This window comes from Ostrea edulis, chromosome 1, assembly GCF_947568905.1.
Source record: "Ostrea edulis chromosome 1, xbOstEdul1.1, whole genome shotgun sequence".
NCBI lineage: Eukaryota > Metazoa > Mollusca > Bivalvia > Ostreida > Ostreidae > Ostrea > Ostrea edulis.
In genome coordinates this window covers 51,043,134-51,063,164 of record NC_079164.1, presented here as the reverse complement: position 1 = coordinate 51,063,164, position 20,031 = coordinate 51,043,134, and the positions used below count along the sequence as shown (strand labels likewise).

The following is a 20,031-nucleotide window of genomic DNA, read 5'->3' as shown; positions in this document are numbered from 1 at the left end:
TTTTTTTTGTTCTATTTTTTAAAATCTATCTATGGGATTTAAAAATGAATACTCCCTCCCTGATAATAATGATAATATTTTTCATGCATCGAAATGATCTGTGGGTCAAATTCAGTCTACTTGCAAGTAAACTTTTTGTGTTGAAACCCACCGAGAAACGAAATTTGTTAATTCCGTTTGTTTTCGGTTTGGACTTTTAGGTTTACCGGAACTTGTTTACACTGTATTATTGTGCTAAAATGTAGTCCGTTCCAAAACTTATTGTAAGAAACGATTGCACATTTTATATCAAACAGTATTATACTGAAATATTCTGCAAATTATAGAGTAGCTATCTTTATAGATTTTATTGAGGATATCTGTTTACCATTAAATTTTACTCGCTCACTGATATGGAGTGAAAAGAACTTCCTCCAATATGGACTCCAGTGAGCGACGTGTAATGATGCTGAGGTTAACTGTGTTTATCGTTTTTGTTATTCAAGCCAATGGACAAGGCCAAAACCCCCCAAAAAGTGTCAAAACACAGGGACATATACCAAATAATGGCGAAAGGAGATATAATGTGCAATCTACTCAGAAAGCATTTGCAGAACAACCTCATCAGACTGGAGGAGGTGATGGGCGACCTGATGTCGGGAAACCAACAGCTTTTAAACTTGCAGAGAGTAAAGAATGTGCAGATGATATTGTTAAACATTGTAATCCCAAGATATACAAAAATAATTTTGCCATTTTGGATTGTTTACAGAATGACGTGAAGGTAGGACCAACTGATTGCAGGTTTCAGATATTGTTGGACAGTGCCATTTCATTAAATGAATAGCAGTGAATGAACAGATTTATTTGCAGGAAGGATATATTTTCGGGGAGGGGGCATGAAATCTGACACTGCATACAGTACCAGTATCATGAATAGACAAATAGATTTTTTGAAGTACTTGCCCAAGGACAGGTAGAAATGCCAAATGATATTTGCATCATACACCAATGACACCTAGCATTCTGCTTGATGTGCCTTACAGCGAGGGCTGATTAACAAACCATTTCTATGAAAATGATATGGATGTTTATTCTTATAGTCATGGAAGTAGGCCTAATGGGCTTTGTTTAAAGTATCCCTCTTTTAGGGTTTTGAAACATGATGAATGTTGTGTGTATGTCAAGGCCAAAAAAAATAATATGTTTGTTTCAGGTCACCTCTGATTTTAAAAAAGGGTGGGTAGGTAGGTTTTTTATTATTTTTTTTTAAATATTTAAAAAAATAAATAAATATGTGCCTTCGAATCAATGAACATTTGATAGTTAAAGTTGTTATACAATATGTTTAATAGATAAAAAAAATGGGTTCAGAGCACAATGTTTAATTGACAAAATATATAGTACGTGATTGCATTTTTATATATATATAGGTTGGACGACCTGAAACAAACTTTTTTTTTGTTTTGGCCCAATCAAAAGAAATGTCAGAAAAGTAATAAATTCTCTAGTCGATTACTTCCTGATATGAAAATTTCAATTCAATAATATTGTTTATTGGCACTGGTGATTAAATGTTGTTGAAGTTGCATGCATGTGGTGTTGTGTTCCCCCACTTTTCTTATTCATCCCGTTATTATTACCTTAAGTACTGAAGAATAAATGCCCTTATCTACTACCACTTCCAAAATTTGGGGTTTGGACAGAACTTTTTTACTTGCCAAGTATAGGAATTTTTTAGACAAATTTAAAGGCAATTTTTTTCTCTCTATTTTTGATCTTGTGACCTTGAGGTATGATGTTCTTTTGAAAAACTTTAACCTTGGGCATACAGTGGTTTTTAAGGGGCCTGATTTGGGGCCAACATTCGGCCCAAGTCCCAATCTGAAATTCCTTCAAAATTTCCCAAAATCTGACCAAAAAATTTCAATCATAAATACCGAAAATTCTTTGTATGACTTACTTAAACAAAATGTAAGGTCCAAAAAAATAAAGAATTAGACGTGTTTTCAATTACATCTGGGGGGGGGGGGGGGGGGGGGGGGGGTAGGCAAAACTTATAAAAAAATTATTTTTTTTTACACGAATCATTTGTGAGTACTGACATGTAGCATGAAGTGTTCAATATTGGGTAAAATACTAAGATAAACCGAAAAATGACATTTTGACAACTAATTTTTTAATTTGAGAAACAAAGTGTACATAAATTAAGGACTGAAAATCTGGAAAATTAGGGTCAGTCGGGTAAACACATCAATATTTTTTTTTTTTAGGCCTTATGTACACTTTACTTTCGGTGATGAAAACCTCATGGTTTTTAGTACAGTGGACATTGTCACAGTACTGGTATTTTTTAGATATGAAGTCAGGGATTTATCGAGGTTCTATTTACCACCGGTAAAGGGTACCTTTCCCTCTTTGACAACAAATGAATATTTCCCCTCATATGTAAAAATTTCCCTTCAATTGTAGAAACTATATATACATTTTTAACAAAATCATTTTTATATATTTTAAGTCATTTTCTATTATTATCAAAGTCTTACAATATAGATTAGAATCAGTTATCAATCAATTTATTGGCCTGTTTTGAGGTACTATAATCTGAGGATGTCCCTGACACTCTGTCTGTCCGTCCGTCTGTCTGTCTGTGCAGATTCGTGTCCGGGTCATAACTTCTTTGTTCTTTGACTTAGGCATACCATATTTGGCACACAGGTAGATCACCAGGAGACGATGTGTCAAGTACCTTCATGACCTCTATATGACCTTGACATCAAGATCAAAATTAAAGGTTTTTTACAATGGATTCGTGTCCGGGCCATAACTTCTTTGTTCTTTGACATAGGCATACCATATTTGACACATGAGTGTATCACCATGAGATGATGTGTCATGTACCTTCATGACCTCCATATGACCTTGACCTCAAGGTCAAAATTAAAGGTTTTACAATGGAGTCGTGTCATGGCCATGACTTCTTTGTTCTTTGACATAGGCATATCATATTTGACACATGAGTGTATCACCATGAGACGATGTGTCAAGTACCTTCATGACCTCTATATGACCTTGAACTTTGACCTCAAGGTCAAAATTGATTATAGGGTTTTGACATAGTCATACCATAAGACATGGGTGTATCACCATGAGACTATGTGTCATGTACATTCATGACCTCTTTATGACCTTGACCTTTGATTTCAAGGTCAAAATTATAGGTTTATGCCATGGATTTGTGTTTGGACTATAGCTTCCATTTTCTTCTACAAAGGCATAGCGTATTTTGACACTCAGGAAAGATGTAATTTATACCTATTAACAACACCCTTTGGTAGATTGGGGTAAGCGGGGGGTATTCTTAGTGAGCATTGCTCACAGTACATCTTGTTGTACCAAAATTTTTGACTGCATGCCCTCGACCTTGGAGTTAGTCCATACAGGGTATCAGTGTTCCACAAACACGTCGTTTAACTTTGTTAGCAGCCGAAACGTGTTTAATCAAGGAAATTATCAATACGCAATTTCCGAGTTGCCCAATAGTTCTTTCCCTTTGTGGAACTCTTATGCACAGTGAGACGCAAAACATACTTTTGTCCACACGCGGTGGGTACAAATGCTTATCGCTGCCATCATATATTGCCTAAAGGATGATTATCAGACATCATGCAACCACCCAAACTACTGGGACACACAAATTTAGTAGGTTTATGAGTATTTGATAATAAAATAGCTCAAACAAAAATCGATAATCACCATCTTTTTTCTTTTTTTTTTGATTAAAGTATCACTCGTGCAGAAGAGGAAATCAAAAATAATTTCATATTTAATTTAATGGCCTTATTCAAACAAATATTATTCTTGATAAGGTCAGTCTAATGTATACATAAATAAAATTTACGCTTTTATAACTTTTATCCTTATTTACATAGCTTATCTATAATATATGTATACATCTTGTACCCACCCAAGTGTTCAACAGAATACTGAACGTACCTCCATCGCAAAAGAGCTGATATCTCGGAATTTGCGTATTGTGGTACTTCAGATCAGAGATGCTAATTAGTCATAGAATTGTTCCTTTAAAAAATGTTGGCATTATTTCAAAAGTACAAGGCTCTATCTATGTTGCTGATAGTGCAGCTTTTGGATGAGTGAAAACATTGATGTCATTTGTTTTTGTCCATTAGGTTATGTTTATGGTGATGGTTTAAAATGTATGAATTTGTTGTTCTACCATGTAGTCACATCTTTATTCATTTTCAGATAATGGAAGATTTATCACAAGTTTGCCAGCATGTAAGTTAATTCATTGTCAAGTTTGTATTAAATTTCTTTTCATGATGAAGGTTATGAATTCTTGCAAGAGAAAAATACTAACATTTCATTTTCAATTTCAGTTTATATGGAAATACAAACGAAATTTAACACATGATGACAGATTTGACTATGCAGCAGGAGAAGTTTGTAAAGTTGAATTGAGTCAGGTTTGTGATGCATCATTTTGTTGGAACTTGAGGTCCATGAATAAATGTTATAAGTTCTTTGTAATTTTACATAAATTATAACTCTATGATAGATGTACATAGAGTGTATACTGGGTAATTCATTAACCATGCAAGTGTTTTTACAAGACTACATAGACATTCTGTAGGCAGCATTAGTGTCTGAGACGTTCTGTAGGCAGCATTAGTGTCTGAGACATTCTGTAGGCATCATTAGTGTCAGAGACGTTCTGTAGACAGCATTAGTGTCTTAGACGTTCTGTAGGCAGCATTAGTGTCTGAGACATTTGTAGGCAGCATTAGTGTTTTGAGATGTCTGTAGGCAGCGTTAGTGTCTGAGACATTCTGTAGGCAGCATTAGTGTCTTAAGATGTTGTGTAGGCAGCATTAGTGTCTTGAGACATTCTGTAGGCAGCATTATTGTCTTAGACATTCTGTAGGCAGCATTATTGTCTGAGACATTTGTAGGCAACATTAGTGTCTGAGACATTCTGTAGACAGCATTAGTGTCTTGAGATGTTCTGTAGGCAGCATTAGTGTCTTGAGATGTTCTGTAGGCAGCATTATTGTCTTAGAGGTTCTGTAGGCAGCATTAGTGTCTTAGACATTCTGTAGACAGCATTAGTGTCTTGAGACATTCTGTAGGCAGCATTAGTGTCTTGAGATGTTCTGTAGGCAGCATTATTGTCTTAGATGTTCTGTAGGCAGCATTAGTATCTGAGACGTTCTGTAGGCAGTATTATTGTCTGAGACATTTGTAGGCAGCATTATTGTCTTGAGACGTTCTGTAGGCAGCATTAGTGTCTTGAGATGTTTTGTAGGCAGCATTATTGTCTTAGATGTTCTGTAGGCAGCATTATTGTCTTAGACGTTCTGTAGGCAGCATTAATGTCTGAGACATTCTGTAGGCAGCATTAGTGTCTTGAGATGTTCTGTAGGTAGCATTAGTGGCTTGTGATGTTTTGTAGGCAGCATTATTGTCTTAGATGTTCTGTAGGCAGCATTAGTGTCTGAGACATTCTGTAGGCAGCATTATTGTCTTAGATGTTCTGTAGGCAGCATTAGTGTCTGAGACATTCTGTAGGCAGCATTATTGTCTTAGATGTTCTGTAGGCAGCATTAGTGTCTTAGACATTCTGTAGGCAGCATTAGTGTATTGAGATGTTCTGTAGGCAGCATTAGTGTCTTAGATGTTCTGTAGGCAGCATTAGTGTCTGAGACATTCTGTAGGCAGCATTAGTGTCTTAGATGTTCTGTAGGCAGCATTAGTGTCTGAGATGTTCTGTAGGCAGTAATAGTGTCTGAGACATTCTGTAGGCAGCATTATTGTCTGAGATGTTCTGTAGGCAGCATTAGTGTCTTGAGATGTTCTGTAGGTAGCATTAGTGTCTGAGACATTCTGTAGGTAGCATTAGTGTCTTAGACGTTCTGTAGGCAGCATTAATGTCATAGACATTCTGCAGGCAGGATTAGTTTCTTGAGATGTTCTGTAGACAGCATTAGTTTCTTGAGATGTTCTGTAGGCAGCATTAGTGTCTCGAGATGTTCTGTAGGCAGCATTAGTGTCTTGAGATGTTCTGTAGGCAGCATTAATACAGCACTACATACACTAAAGAACGATGAAGTCACTGTATTACAATTGAAAAGTGATGTCATAGCTGATATTGTGCAAAAAACATTTGAAAAAGGTGAGAAAATAATGATAAAATTAACAATACTCACCTAGCCCTGTGGACATATCTTCTGAAATTTTACTGCCTCAAATGGGCAACCAGTCTACACTTCCACTTGACTGCAAAACAAACTTCATTTGTCACAGGCAACCTGACAACTTTTAATGCAAGTTGTTACCAAACAAACAAAATGAAAATAAACAATATTATATCATGTGATATAAGTGGTAAAGCAGCAATTGATATTAATGTAAGAAATGAATAAGCAATTAAAACCTTCACTGGGACATATGAAGTTGAGCAATCCTGTAAAGCCCGAGGAGCTTCTCCCTAGAATTAATAACAGTCCCATAAAGCCCAAAGAACTTCTCCCTAGAATTAATAACAATCCCATAAAGCTCAAAGAACTTCTCCCTAGAATTAATGACAATCCCATAAACCCTGAGGAACTTCTCCCTAGAATTAATAACAATCCTAAAAAGCCCAAAGAACTTCTCCCTAGAATTAATGACAATCCTGTAAAGCTAGAGGAACATCTCCTTAGATTTGTTACATACTGCCCCACATGATATAGCCCAGTGAAATTTTTTAAATGGTTATTTATTACTTATATTTGCATTTGAGATGAACAAATACATATAAAATAGAACTCAAATTACCTGTTGTATATCATGAAAATTCATTATTTTCTGAATTAGGCTTATGCTAAGGTGAACTTCTGCATATATCATGATTTTGTGTTGAGATTTTTGTTTTGTTAATGAAGGATTTCTGTTGTAATCATTTTAAAATAGCATGATTGTATCTAACTGTGGAAATTTGAACAGGATTCAAACTTGTGTTTCACAACTCAGTAAAGCTAATTGTGTTGCTTTGGATTTGTAATTGATGAGACAGCATTCCTTTTTAACTTACGGATAGATTCCTGTTGAATCATGATTGTATGTTTTATCTGAATGAGGTCTCTTCTTTGAACGTCATGACCTCCTAAAGTATTCATTGAGATATTAATTACATGTACAGGTGACTCTCGATGGCTTGAACTTTGATCTCTCGAAGTGAAATCATGGTCCCGATTGTTTTCTCTATATAACAAAGCAAATTTACTATCAATCCCTTGAACGTTTGATCTCTCGATGTTCTCGATCTCTCGAAGTGAAGTTGGGTCCCGTAAAACACATTTCATTTGTTTTTCACTCTCGATCTCTGGAATTGTTGGTAGCGTATACCCACCGTTACCCAAGCGTGTAATAATTTTCGCTTGGGCCTTACCTGGATTTTGTTGAATGCCGGAGGGGTAATTAGGTGTTTACATATTTGAAACATCGCTGGTACTTCTTTGTGGAGGTGACATCCTTGAATATATAATTGGTTAATTTTTCAGTTTACACCTTGCACTGGGGTTTGGAGTGGTGATGATTAGAATTATATATAATTCGACTATGAATAAAATCTATAATTTGTTTTGACGTCACAACGAGAGAGTAAGTTTTATATATGATTTAGAGATCTACAGACTGTTAAATTTCTCGAGTTTGTTCTTTGTGTAAAGTTACTTTAAAACATCGTTTTACTCATTCGTTAGAATTTGTGTTTTGGGTAAAGCGACATAACATTGTGCACTGTTTAGTTTGAGATAGTAAGGCATCATCGGAACTTGGTTTTGTATGCCTATCTAAGAATGATTAAAGAAAAAATAAATACATAAACTTTGAAATGTTTTTTATTAATTCAAAGTAAGATTTTTTATTTTGATATCAAAGTACCCGACGAATATGAAGGAAAACATGATATGATCTTGTTGGTATACATTTCCAGTTACTGTAAAATCTGAACCATTCGGCTGACCTTCAATTTCCGAATTTCGATCTCTCAAACTCTTGATTTCTCGAAGTTTTATTAAGGTCCCTTGAACTTCGAGTTTTCAAGAGTCACCCGTACTTTGGTTTTGGTTTGTTTATATAACTAAAGAATGCCACAAATGCATATATCAAACAGTAGAATCTCGTAGGGAGCCGGGTTAAAATAGGTCTTCAGTACCCCTTGCTTGTTGTAAGATGAGACCACAAAAACCGAGCCCCCGTGTCACAGCAGATGTGGCATGATAAAGATCCATTCCTACTCGAAGGCTGTAAGCACCGAGCATTTCTAATGCAACCCTTTGCCGGCAATGGTGACGTCTCCAGATGAGTGAAAAATTCTCAAGATAAACAATATAAAATCAATCAATCAAATCAAACAGTAGATACATGTACTGCATTAGCCTTAGAAATTTAAATTATATATTTACAAAGTAACTTCTATTAGCCTTAGAAATTTAAATTATATATTTAAATTTTAAAAAATGTAACTTCTATTGATTTTAATGTTTTGTTCTTAATTCTTTGCTTGGAATGTGATGTCAGTGTAGAATTTTTAGCATGAGGTATGCTAGCAAGTATTTTCTCACATTATAGAACAAAGAATGCTCACAGCTTGAGAAAGGCAAAGGATTAATAATACCCTGTTTGGTGGACAGCATAGAAAACATCACAGGAAATTGTCGAACATACTTGGAGAAAATGGCTCGAATTGTGTTCAGCGACTACAGACTTATTTATCATTTTGTGGACCAGTGTACAGCTGACATTGAGCTTTTCAGATGTGGACGAGTAGCTCCAATAGATGAAAATGTAAGCTATTTTCATAGATTATCCAAATATGATTATAGTTAAATACAGTTAGCTCGCCTAAACCAACATTGTTGAAGATGCTTAATAAATTTGTTTCATCAGTATATAATTCACAAGTTCATAAGATTGATTGGAAACATTTGGTAAATTATTTTTCGAAATGAATTAAAAATGTTGACCTTTAGAATGGTTGTAATTATACATGTATTGTTTGAAATAAAGTAAATTGTATAATTTTTCTAGACATTTGGACATGAATGTTACTTTTGATCACTCAAAAAAAGATATTCAAAAACTTGAAATTGTACAAAATTTTTGAAATGTCATTTTCTGAGCATTTTAGTTTTGAGGTATTACTTTTGATCACATTAAAATAAAATCTCTCTCATTCTCTCCTGATCTTTTCAAGTATTTGAAGTATCTATTGTAAACATCCTATGGTGGCACTGTCTAATCTGTTTGTAGGACATTCATTCTCAAGGAAAGACATTAGAATGTTTGGCAGACAAGATAGGAGACCTGCGAGATAGCTGTAGGAAGCAGTTACTGCGTGTGGCAGAGTTGCAGGCTGATGACTACCACTTAGATCGTCAGTTGTACTATGCTTGTCGAGATGACAGAGAACATGTATGTGCAGATGTTCCAGCAGGAGGAGGAAAGATATATGAGTGCCTGTTTAAACACAAGTTTGATAACAAAATGTCCAGAAAGGTTTGTATGACAACATTGTTCAAAACATAAAGTTTCATTGTTCTTATTGTATCCCACTCACATGAACCTGTGACTGTAAGAAACCCCACTCATATGAACCTGTGTCTGTAAGAAATCAGTGATTGGGATAAGCATGCGCCCTGCGCCATAGTCGCATTAAATTAAAAAATGGCGCATAGAATATTGAAACACTGTGCCATTGTGGCGCACATCGTCGATATACCTAGTTTGAGATTTTCCCCACTGACTTCGTAGATATACGAACTATTCAACTTTTGAGCTGATCCCCCACTTAATCTATATCGATTAAGTGCTTGAAAAATCTTTATCGCTGTTAATGCTTTAGTAATAGTACAACTTTACGTTCTTTTAAGCGCAAGTATGACTTAGATTTCCTCAGTGTCTAATCAAACAGTAAAAAGTTATCTGATTGGTTAATGTCGTTAAATTGCAATTTTAATGCGCATGGACTGGAGATGCCATGGAAAAAAATTCTTAAGCCTGACAAAGGGCAAACTGACTTTAATTTTCGCCTTAATGATCAGCCAATACTGGCAGTAGACACTGTAGGAACAAAAGGAGACAATGACACGGACAATCACGATGAGAATCCTTACTTTAACAAAACGTAAATTTAACACAAATAATAAAACTAAAGTTATCCACGGCATTACAGCCTGTCAGTAGTGTTTAGATTAAAATTTATTGGTCTCTCGGACTTGTCATTTTAAAATGTCTCATAAAAATTTCAATATGGCGCATTCATTTTAGAAATGTCGCATTGACACTAGCTGGTAACGCGCCATTGTCATATTAAGCAATTTGCTTATCCCAATCACTGAGAAATCCCACTCACATGAACCTGTGACTAAGAAATCCCACTCACATGAACCTGTGACTGTAAGAAATCCCACTCACATGAATCTGTGACTGTAAGAAATCCCACTCACCTGAACCTGTGACTGTAAGAAATCCCACTCACCTGAACCCGTGACTGTAAGAAATCCCACTCACCTGAACCCGTGACTGTAAGAAATCTCACATGAACCTGTGAGTGTAAGAAATCCCACTCACATGAATCTGTGACTGTAAGAAATCCCACTCACCTGAACCTGTGACTGTAAGAAATCCCACTCACCTGAACCCGTGACTGTAAGAAATCCCACTCACATGAACCTGTGACTAAGAAATCCCACTCACATGAACCTGTGACTGTAAGAAATAAGAAACCCCACTCACATGAACCTGTGACTGTAAGAAATCCCACTCGCATGAACCTGTGACTGTAAGAAATCTCACTCACATGAACCTGTGACTGTAAGAAATCCCACTCACATGAACCTGTGACTGTAAGAAATCCCACTCACATGAACCTGTGACTGTAAGAAATGCTACTAAAATGAACCTGTGACTGTAAGAAATCCCTCTCGCATGAACCTATGACTGCAATAAATGCTACTTAAATGAAATGCCTGTCAAAGGGCCATTCCCTCTTCAAAGGAGAGATTATTACAAAAATGCAAAATTGGGATGGGATCATTTAAAAATCTGCTCAAGAACCACTGGGCCCAAAAAGTTCAAATTTTCATGGAAGCTTCCTGACATAGTGCAGATTCAAATTTGTTAAAATCATGTCCCTAGGGGTTGGGGGTGGGGCACAATTGAACTTACCACTCGTAAAAAGGGGTAATAATTTTAGTCCTCTAAATTGTGCACACCTACCACTTTCTTGGTTAAAATTCCTTATAATAACTGTGCACCATACACAATGCTTCACGGTATTGTTCAGTTTAGAATAGTACATTGATACTGTTGCTTATTTCAGTGTAAGGAAATGTTGACAATAAGACAGCGACTTATAGCTGAAGATGTGAAGGTAGAGAAGACGTTCTACAGTGCTTGTCACCGAGACATTAAAGAACACAATTGTTACAAGAAACAAACAGAGGCAGGGGGAGACTTTCGGAGAGCCAACATTTTATTGTGTTTAGAAAATGCTATTAAAACAGGTAAAATTAGACAATATTTAATATTGTGTACTTAATTCCAGTACACTGGATTATTTGACAAGTTAAGATTCTGGTGATTTTTCTGTCAAAAATTTTGGAATATATTTTGCAATATGTATGCCCACCATGTAGATTGCCATCTTCCATACATTTTGCACATAGCTCACTTTTGAATAAATATAGGAGATGTCTTCATCAAATTTCACTCACAGATTCATACATCTTGTTGAGAACATGAGTTATGCCCAAATATTATCAACATTGAATTTCAATGTGAATTCGACCTCACATTTCTTTTAAAAAAAATTTAGTTCATTTCTGATTGACCATTTGGGTCACATTCACTAGTGTTCATATGCGTTAATTACATCTTGAACACATTTGACCGTATCAGTGACCTTTCATTAGAAATTTGAAATCAAATTTCAGATTTTTAGCTCACCTGAGCTTCCTGACATAGTGCAGATTCAAGTTTGTAAAAATCATGGCCCCCAGGGGTAGGTTGGGACCACAATAGGGATAAAAGTTTTACATGTGAATGTAGGGAAAATCTTTAAATATTGGTCAAGGTGACTCAGGTGAGCAATGTGACCCATGGGCCTCTTCTTTTAGTTCTGCTTAGAAATGCATACAATATATACAAATGTCTTATTCATAAAATGTACTGTTTGCACAGTAGTAAATCATAAGAGCAGCAATGCCTGCAAAGAGACCATACAACAGAGTGATTTTAATACAACCAAGAGATCTGGTTATCATTCTCTTCAAAATTGTCCTTTTTTCCAGCGTGTGGAAAATGGTAGTCAAATGCCCTCTATGTCCTGGAGGGATAGCAACAAAAGGGTTTTGAATTTCACATAGGAGTATATTGGAAATCTCCTTAGGAACCACAATGGTACTATTAGTCAAAACAATATAAGTGAGAGGGCTTTGATGTGTAGACCCGTTTTAATGATGCCTGGTTTATTGACCTTGTGACGATGACTTTGACCTGTTAGTCACCTATCAAAAAACTTGAATATTGCTGAGAACTTACAATTAAAAGCTCTGAAATGTAGTGTTGAACCCAAATGACAAAATGTTTAGAATTATACGTATGATAGGAATTGGGTATTCCCTGTATCCTGTAGCATTTATGTTATAGAGATATATATGTCTAATGGGGGAAAAAAGTAGTGTATTGGTTCGTTAGGTTGTTGGTATCATTATCTTTTCTTCGTTTTCATTGGATGTAACAGAACATGACAGTTCACATAGAGAAAAAAAAAGGTTACAAAACCGTTGTAGTTCTTGTATTAAACTTACGTGGAATCATTTCCACATAATCATATCCAGGAAATTACATCCCAGCGAAACAGCAAAATCTTTACAAGCCACGGAAATTACATCCCAGTGAAACAGCAAAATCTCTACAAGCCATGAAAATTTGCCCCCATGAATGTGCACTGGAAAATTGTATAAATTGCGTATTTCATTGTGATTTGAAAATTGTAAGATACAAGAACCCACGAAATCCACAAAAATTAAGCCCCCAAGAAATATGTTGATTCCACAGTAATTGGAATTGTTTTCATTTTCTGAAGAGCAACAAATAAGTCAAGAGTGTCAAGCTGAAATGGCTGAACTTCGACAAGAATTGATGGAGGATTACTCAATCAGTCCTGAGATTTTAACAGACTGCAAGACGGAGATATCAGAATCCTGTGAAAATGGACTAGAGAAAGGGGGTAAAACCATTCACTGTTTGATGGATTTAGCACGCCCTACAAGAGACAGAGCACACAATAAGGAATCAAAAATCTCGCCGAAATGTCAAAGAGCTGTAAGTTTTAAAATAAATAGTATTGAATTTGTATTGTTTCATAATTGAATATGTGTACTGCAAGCTGGTGCATAAAAGTATATGATACTGCTATTTTTAGCCGAGTTGCAACGAAGTTGAACTCGGCTATTGGTTTGGTGATGCGGGCAGGCGAGTGGGTAGGCGGTTGGGCGTCAACAATTGGTTTCCGGATGATAACTCGAAAAGTTAACAATCTAATCAAATGAAACTTTGAAATATTGTTGGGTACCAGGTAAGGAAGACCCCTATTGATTTTGGAGAAAATAGGTCAAAAGTCAAGGTCACAGTGACCGAAAATAGATTTAAAATTCCAAAAAAAATTTGGTTTCAGGATAACTCGAAAATTTTGAATTTGAATCGAATGAAACTTGGATATATTGTTGAATACCAGCAAAGCAAGGCCCCTATTGATTTTGGAGATCAAAGGTCAAGGTCACAGTGACCAAAAATAGATTGAAAACTTCAGACAAATATGGTTTCTGGACAGTAACTCAAAAAGTTTAAAACTGAAATTAGTTCTTCACAATTATAAATATGCCACATCATTCCTGACTTTACAATGTATCCCAACTCGGCTCATGCACCCCTTGGGTGCATATATTGATTTTTTGTCTTGAAGAATTTTTTGTCATTGAAATTTGATGATAACCAAGGTACATGGATTATAGTCTCACAAACTAATGTAGGAATGTCATTTGGAGTTGTCTGTTTTGATATGATACACTGAAGTTTTATTCATGTAAGATCATTTACAATAGCAGTTTCATTTTATCAGCTGGAGGCATTGATTCAGGAAGCAGACCCTGCCGGTGACTATCGGATGGACCGGGTGTTACAGAGGGCATGTGAGCCTGTGGTACAACAAGGATGTAAACACATACAGCCAGGGGATGCTAGGTTAGCATTAGCTGCAATAATGCAGCCCTCTCTGATTTTTTTTGTTCTGATGTTTTCGGAAGAGGGCTACAATTCCATAGGATCTTCGTAATGTTGCAAAATATTTTCATGGATAACCTGTAATAAGCTCCGGATATTTGTCTCCAATGTTGTTTACACTGAAAAAGAGTACCAACTTGACCCTTGGGCATGTCTAATAAAGGTGTTTTTCATTAAATATCATGTACAACATGCAAAATTCTTCGTCTGCTCCGCCATGCTTGCTATCATAATATCTTGTTGGTAGATTTATTGAAAAACCTGAACATTGACAATCAGTGAGAAAATATAGTTACTCGAGCCATTCCGACAAAGAAAGGAAAATGGTATAGTGGCAGAAATTTTTTTACACTCTGCTGTTTGTTTTTTAACTTGATATCAAATTTAAGCCTTTTCAATATCGACGAAATCACTTTTTCCTCTGTACTCGTCCATTGATGTTAAACACTATCTTATATGGGCATAGGCAACCGGAGGGAAGTTCAGCTTCTGTACATCAAACATGGCGCACAATATGAATCAAGAAATTGGAATATATCAAAATTATTAAAATCAGTAGAATAGAGCCTCACAAATTGTTAAGTTGCATCTCATAAATTTATATATTGACTAGGAAACTGTTGGAAAGTGTTATAGGAGTGATCTGCACAATTACGGAAATCCTAAGGAGTTGTAGCCCTCTCCAAAAAAAAAAGTCAGAGAGGGCTACATTATTGCAACTAGGTTAGCACCAATATCAAATCTTCAATGCCCCCTCCTAGTACAGTACCCGCAACATTATTCTTGACATGATAAACGATAGAACACGATACACGCACGATAGGATAGGATACACGCACGATACGATAGGATGCATGATAAACTTGATAAACGCAAAACCTGATAAAGGATCTTCACGATAGACCTGATAAACGCAAAACCTGATAAACGATCTTCACGATAAACGGAAAACCTGATAGAAATGTTGTAAATTTAGAATCAATTTAGACAGAACGGAATGTTGATACCGACAACATAATTACATTATGTTGGTAATAATTCTGAAGGATTTCAATATTCATTATACACCTAAAACGTATAATTTCTTTAATACACGGTTGACTTTAAAAAAATATATTTTTATTTCAATTTTTACGCCATCACAGCAATAATCAGAAAACTAAACTGTATACGGTATTTAATTCATTATTTGATATCTATTTGAATTTTCCCAGCCAATGATTCTAAAATTGTAATTGTCACCTAATGTTTAATATATAAATTATATAGTGAATTAATTAAATGTAATATAATGTAGTGATATCATGCTTCAGTAGCTCTCTAATTCTAATGTCTATTATCTTGAATGTGAAATAAACCAAGGAATATTTTGTGTGTAGCGAGGAGGGGGTTATTTTGCATCAAGCTCTAAGTTCACCGGTCATTCAACAATTACAATTATTTTCATCATGACCGCTTTAAAAAAGATCCACTGCATCACACCAAATCTTCATACGTTAGATATTTCTACACAATGAGTAATGATTGATATTCTTAAGTAATTGGAACATATGTATTTGAATTGACATCTTAATAACGAAAATAAATAAACTATAAAAAAATAAAAATAAATAAAACATGGCTTTTTTAAATTCACAATTTTGAAACACTTTAAAAAAATTGTGTTTAGTATGTAAAAAAAAAATACAAATAATCATCAAACCCCGTATTAATTTCCAATATCTACCCGTACGATTATAGGTACATGTACAAGTGTACAAGTACAAGTAAAAAAAACAACGATGACAACCGAGTCGTGCCCAGTTGGGCAGACTTTTGGGAGATGCAACACCCTTGCACCCTTTAAAACTTAATATTCTAAATGTGTCAAATACAATGTCCCTGAGAATGTTGCAGTCAAAACACGGGTGATACACAATTGCACACAAGTTCAATGGTGGGTATATAAATAGGACACAGGTGAAAAAAAAAATCAGAAGAAAACGAGCCTTTATTAAAACATATGTAATAAACAACGTAATTTATTGATTTTTCCTTTCAAATCGGAACTTAGTATTAATTACAAATAATTGTTTCTAGACAAGCAAATGTTTATGAACTGTACATGAAGGAGCTTCAAATTTACTGTCCCCGGTTTGCTCGGCAAACCACTGCCTACTTTTCGTATTACTTAGAATGAAATTGTGATAAATTTTCACCCTCTCTGGACAGACAAATAGCTCTTCTTCTGCCTTAAAATCGACAGCTTTATGTTCTTCAAATACATTGTCTTTTCTCGATTTCTAAAAATAGCTTCTTTAACAAAACGAATAAAGCTTTCAAAAAGTATTGTACTTTTTCATTAGATTTGATATACAATCCCGATAGTTTCCGAAGCTACACGATAAACGATTTTCACGATAAACGGAAAACCTGATACACGCAAAACACGATACACGATAGACCTGATAAACGCAAAACACGATACGATAGGATACACGCACGATAGAACACGATAGCAATGTCAAGAATAACGTTGTGGGTACTGTATGTTGCCTTGCAGCAGAATGTGCTCTGTCATGTGACTGCCAACTGTATTCTTATAGATTTGTGTAAAAACATTTGGAAATATGAAAATTGTTTATTGTGGTATGATCCTTTACAAGTTATCAGGCTTGTTACAAACTGTCTAGTTATCAGGCTTGTTACGAACTGTCTAGTTATCAGGCTTGTTACAAACTGTCTAGTTATCAGGCTTGTTACAAACTGTCTAGTTATCAGGCTTGTTACGAACTGTCTAGTTATCAGGCTTGTTACGAACTGTCTAGTTATCAGGCTTGTTACAAACTGTCTAGTTCTTAGGCTTGTTACAAACTGTCTAGAGCCACAAAAAAGAAATGTGTGTTTTCTAGTATAATATTTATTTCTGCTCTGTTTTCTGCGTTACTTTTAGATATTGTTATATAACTTGCTGTGTATCTTGCTAGTCAACAGCTACAGAAGAACTTGATTTGCCCTTTGTATAAAATTCTCCTTTCATCAATGTATGGTAGTAGGGATGTAGAGGGGTGTATTGCTATTCTATTTTCATGGCCAGTGTATAATTCTTAAGAAAGTCCTTCAGTGTGAAAAATTATTCTGCTTCAAAAACTTCTTGATGTGTTTGGTGCCACAATAAGAACCTGACAGAGCTTTGTATCCTACCTATCTAAAAGTAAACCAAGCATTGTGACTCCTACCTCTTGTTAAGATCAGTAAGACAAAATTAGCTAGAATAAAATGATTTACTGAAAATTCAGTGGATGATGATTTTACTTATAGAATAGTTAGCTGTTTGATGGACCACCTAGACTCTGAAATCATGACTGATGAATGTGAGGAGAGGCTGATGGAGATACAGTACTTCGTGGCCAGGGACTTCAGGTAATTTCATTCTGAGGCCTTTAATGATGATTCGGAAGATTGAAAGAGATACTGTTATTGTCTTTTTGTTTGTCAATACTGGAATCACTTTGTCCATCTTTTTTCTATTCATAGACACCAGAGAATACTCCTGTATCTCTACAACTATTTGAATAATCTCCCTCCAAAAGAAAATTTAAATGATGTCACATTAACCTGTGTAGTGTTCTTAAAGTTAAAAAAAAATTACGAATCATGTCTCCAGTTCTCTGTCACAAAATTGGGTTTGCCATGTTTACTTTTAGTTATTTCAAACTGTTGTATGTTGTTGCTCCTGAGCATTGGGTATGTTCTGATCTTGAATCGAGGTCATATCACCAAGGTCATAGGTCATTAAGATGATGAAATCATGTTAGGTCCGCTGCTTTGCTTGTAATGACATTCATGCTTAAGTCATTAAGTATGTAAATCAGGCATACTATCAAGTATTGTTATTTCAAGTATGGATCTCTATGGTGGAATTAGTCCTGTTACAATAACTGGTTGTTTGTTTCCCAAGCATATTGTTTTTACTCTGTTTCTTATTAAAAAGGTCTTCCATCTTCAGCAGAGGACCTTGTTTTTTATTAGTATTTTTATGCCCCATTTGAAAAGGAGGGAGCATAATTTGGTACACTGGTACATTTTATAACCACCAGGGTGACTTTAGTACGTATCCATATTCATAGGGTAAATATTCCAATGTTCTTTCTTACTCTCATGTACAGTACTCCAATCAATCACATCTATCATTTGAAAACTGACACATGCACGGTATCATTGCAAGACTGATATGTTGATACCAGTTATCTGCTGGCCAGAAATCCCATTAGCCAGTTGGAAGTAATTTTAAATTTACAATCATTTTGATAAATTTTTCAGATATACACCATATGTAGGGGGTTAAAGATTCGGTATTGTTTGACCTAAAATGTCACCTAAACTATCCAAAGACAAGCTCATATAATCAATCTTGTTCCACTAAAAGAGCGAACCAGTGGTTTGACAACCTTTCGGTAATATCCATAATAGTTTTAAAGGTGTTATAGAATTAAAACTCAGAATTGGTGTAATTTAGACTTGTGCAACATGGTAAAGTGTTTCTGTCTCCTATCGGATGAAAGACTTACTTTTTAGCTCACCTGAACCGAAGGTTCAAGTGAGCTTTTCTGATCGCTTTTTGTCCGTCGTCTGTCTGTCTGTCCGTCTGTCTGTTAAACTTTTTCACATTTTCGACTTCTTCTCCAGAACCACTGGGCCAATTTCAACCAAACATGGCCAAAAGCATCGTTGGGTGAAGGGCTTTCAAGTTTGTTCAAATGAAGGGCCATGTCCCTTTCAAAGGGGAGATAATCACAAAAATGCAAAAATAGGGTGGGGTCATTTAAAAATCTTCTTCTCAAGAACCACTGGGCCAGAAGAGCTGAAATTTACCTGAAAGCTTCCTGACATATAGATTCAAGTTTGTTCAAATCATGGCCCCCGGGGGTAGGATGGGGCCACAAAGTTTTACATACAAATATATAGGAAAAATCTTTAAAAATCTTCTCAAGAACCACTGAGTCAGAAAAGCTGATTTTTACATGAAAACTTTCTGACATAGTGCAGATTCAAGTTTGTTCAAATCATGGCCCCCGGGGATAGGATGGGGCCCCAAGGGGGGATCAAAGTTTTACATACAAATATATAGGGAAAAACTTTAAAAATCTTCTTCTCAAGAACCACTAAGCCAGAAAAGCTGAGATTTACATGAAAGCTTCCTGACATAATGCAGATTCAAGTTTGTTCAAATCATGGGCCCCGGGGGTTGGATAAGGCCACAATAGGAGATCAAAGTTTTACATACAAATATATAGGAAAAATCTTCTTCTCAAGAACCACTGAGCCAGAAAAGCTGATTTTTACATGAAAACTTTCTGACATAGTGCAGATTCAAGTTTGTTCAAATCATGGCCCCCGGGGGTAGGATGGGGCCACAAGGGGGGATCAAAGTTTTACATACAAATATATAGGGAAAAACTTTAAAAATCTTCTTCTCAAGAACCACTAAGCTAGAAAAGCTGAGATTTACATGGAAGCTTCCTGACATAATGCAAATTCACAGGGATTTTCCACACCATTTTGGGAATGGGGACTGGGCCTTTAGAATTGGGAATTTTAACGCCATTTTGTCCAAATTGGGAATTTTAGAAATTCACAGTTTTACAACATATTTCTTAAAATACGCTTTTTTTTTCAATAAAAAGATGAACATTTTCTCTTCATTCATAGAAGTTTTTCTTA

The 20,031-nt window shown here is 35.5% G+C and overlaps 1 protein-coding gene across 2 annotated transcripts in view; it reads left to right on the top strand.

Moving 5' to 3' along the window:
• Nucleotides 1–20,031, top strand: part of LOC125650909 (Golgi apparatus protein 1-like) — a 59,415-nt gene continuing 39,384 nt past the window's right edge. For both annotated transcript variants that reach the window (XM_048879492.2, XM_048879494.2), the window contains exons 1-9: nucleotides 1–763; nucleotides 4,246–4,278; nucleotides 4,380–4,466; nucleotides 8,614–8,829; nucleotides 9,295–9,540; nucleotides 11,366–11,549; nucleotides 13,133–13,371; nucleotides 14,168–14,289; nucleotides 17,629–17,730. In XM_048879492.2, coding sequence (XP_048735449.2) covers nucleotides 419–763; nucleotides 4,246–4,278; nucleotides 4,380–4,466; nucleotides 8,614–8,829; nucleotides 9,295–9,540; nucleotides 11,366–11,549; nucleotides 13,133–13,371; nucleotides 14,168–14,289; nucleotides 17,629–17,730 — 1,574 coding nt within the window. In that variant the 5' untranslated portion in view covers nucleotides 1–418. The remainder of the gene's footprint in view (nucleotides 764–4,245; nucleotides 4,279–4,379; nucleotides 4,467–8,613; nucleotides 8,830–9,294; nucleotides 9,541–11,365; nucleotides 11,550–13,132; nucleotides 13,372–14,167; nucleotides 14,290–17,628; nucleotides 17,731–20,031) is intronic.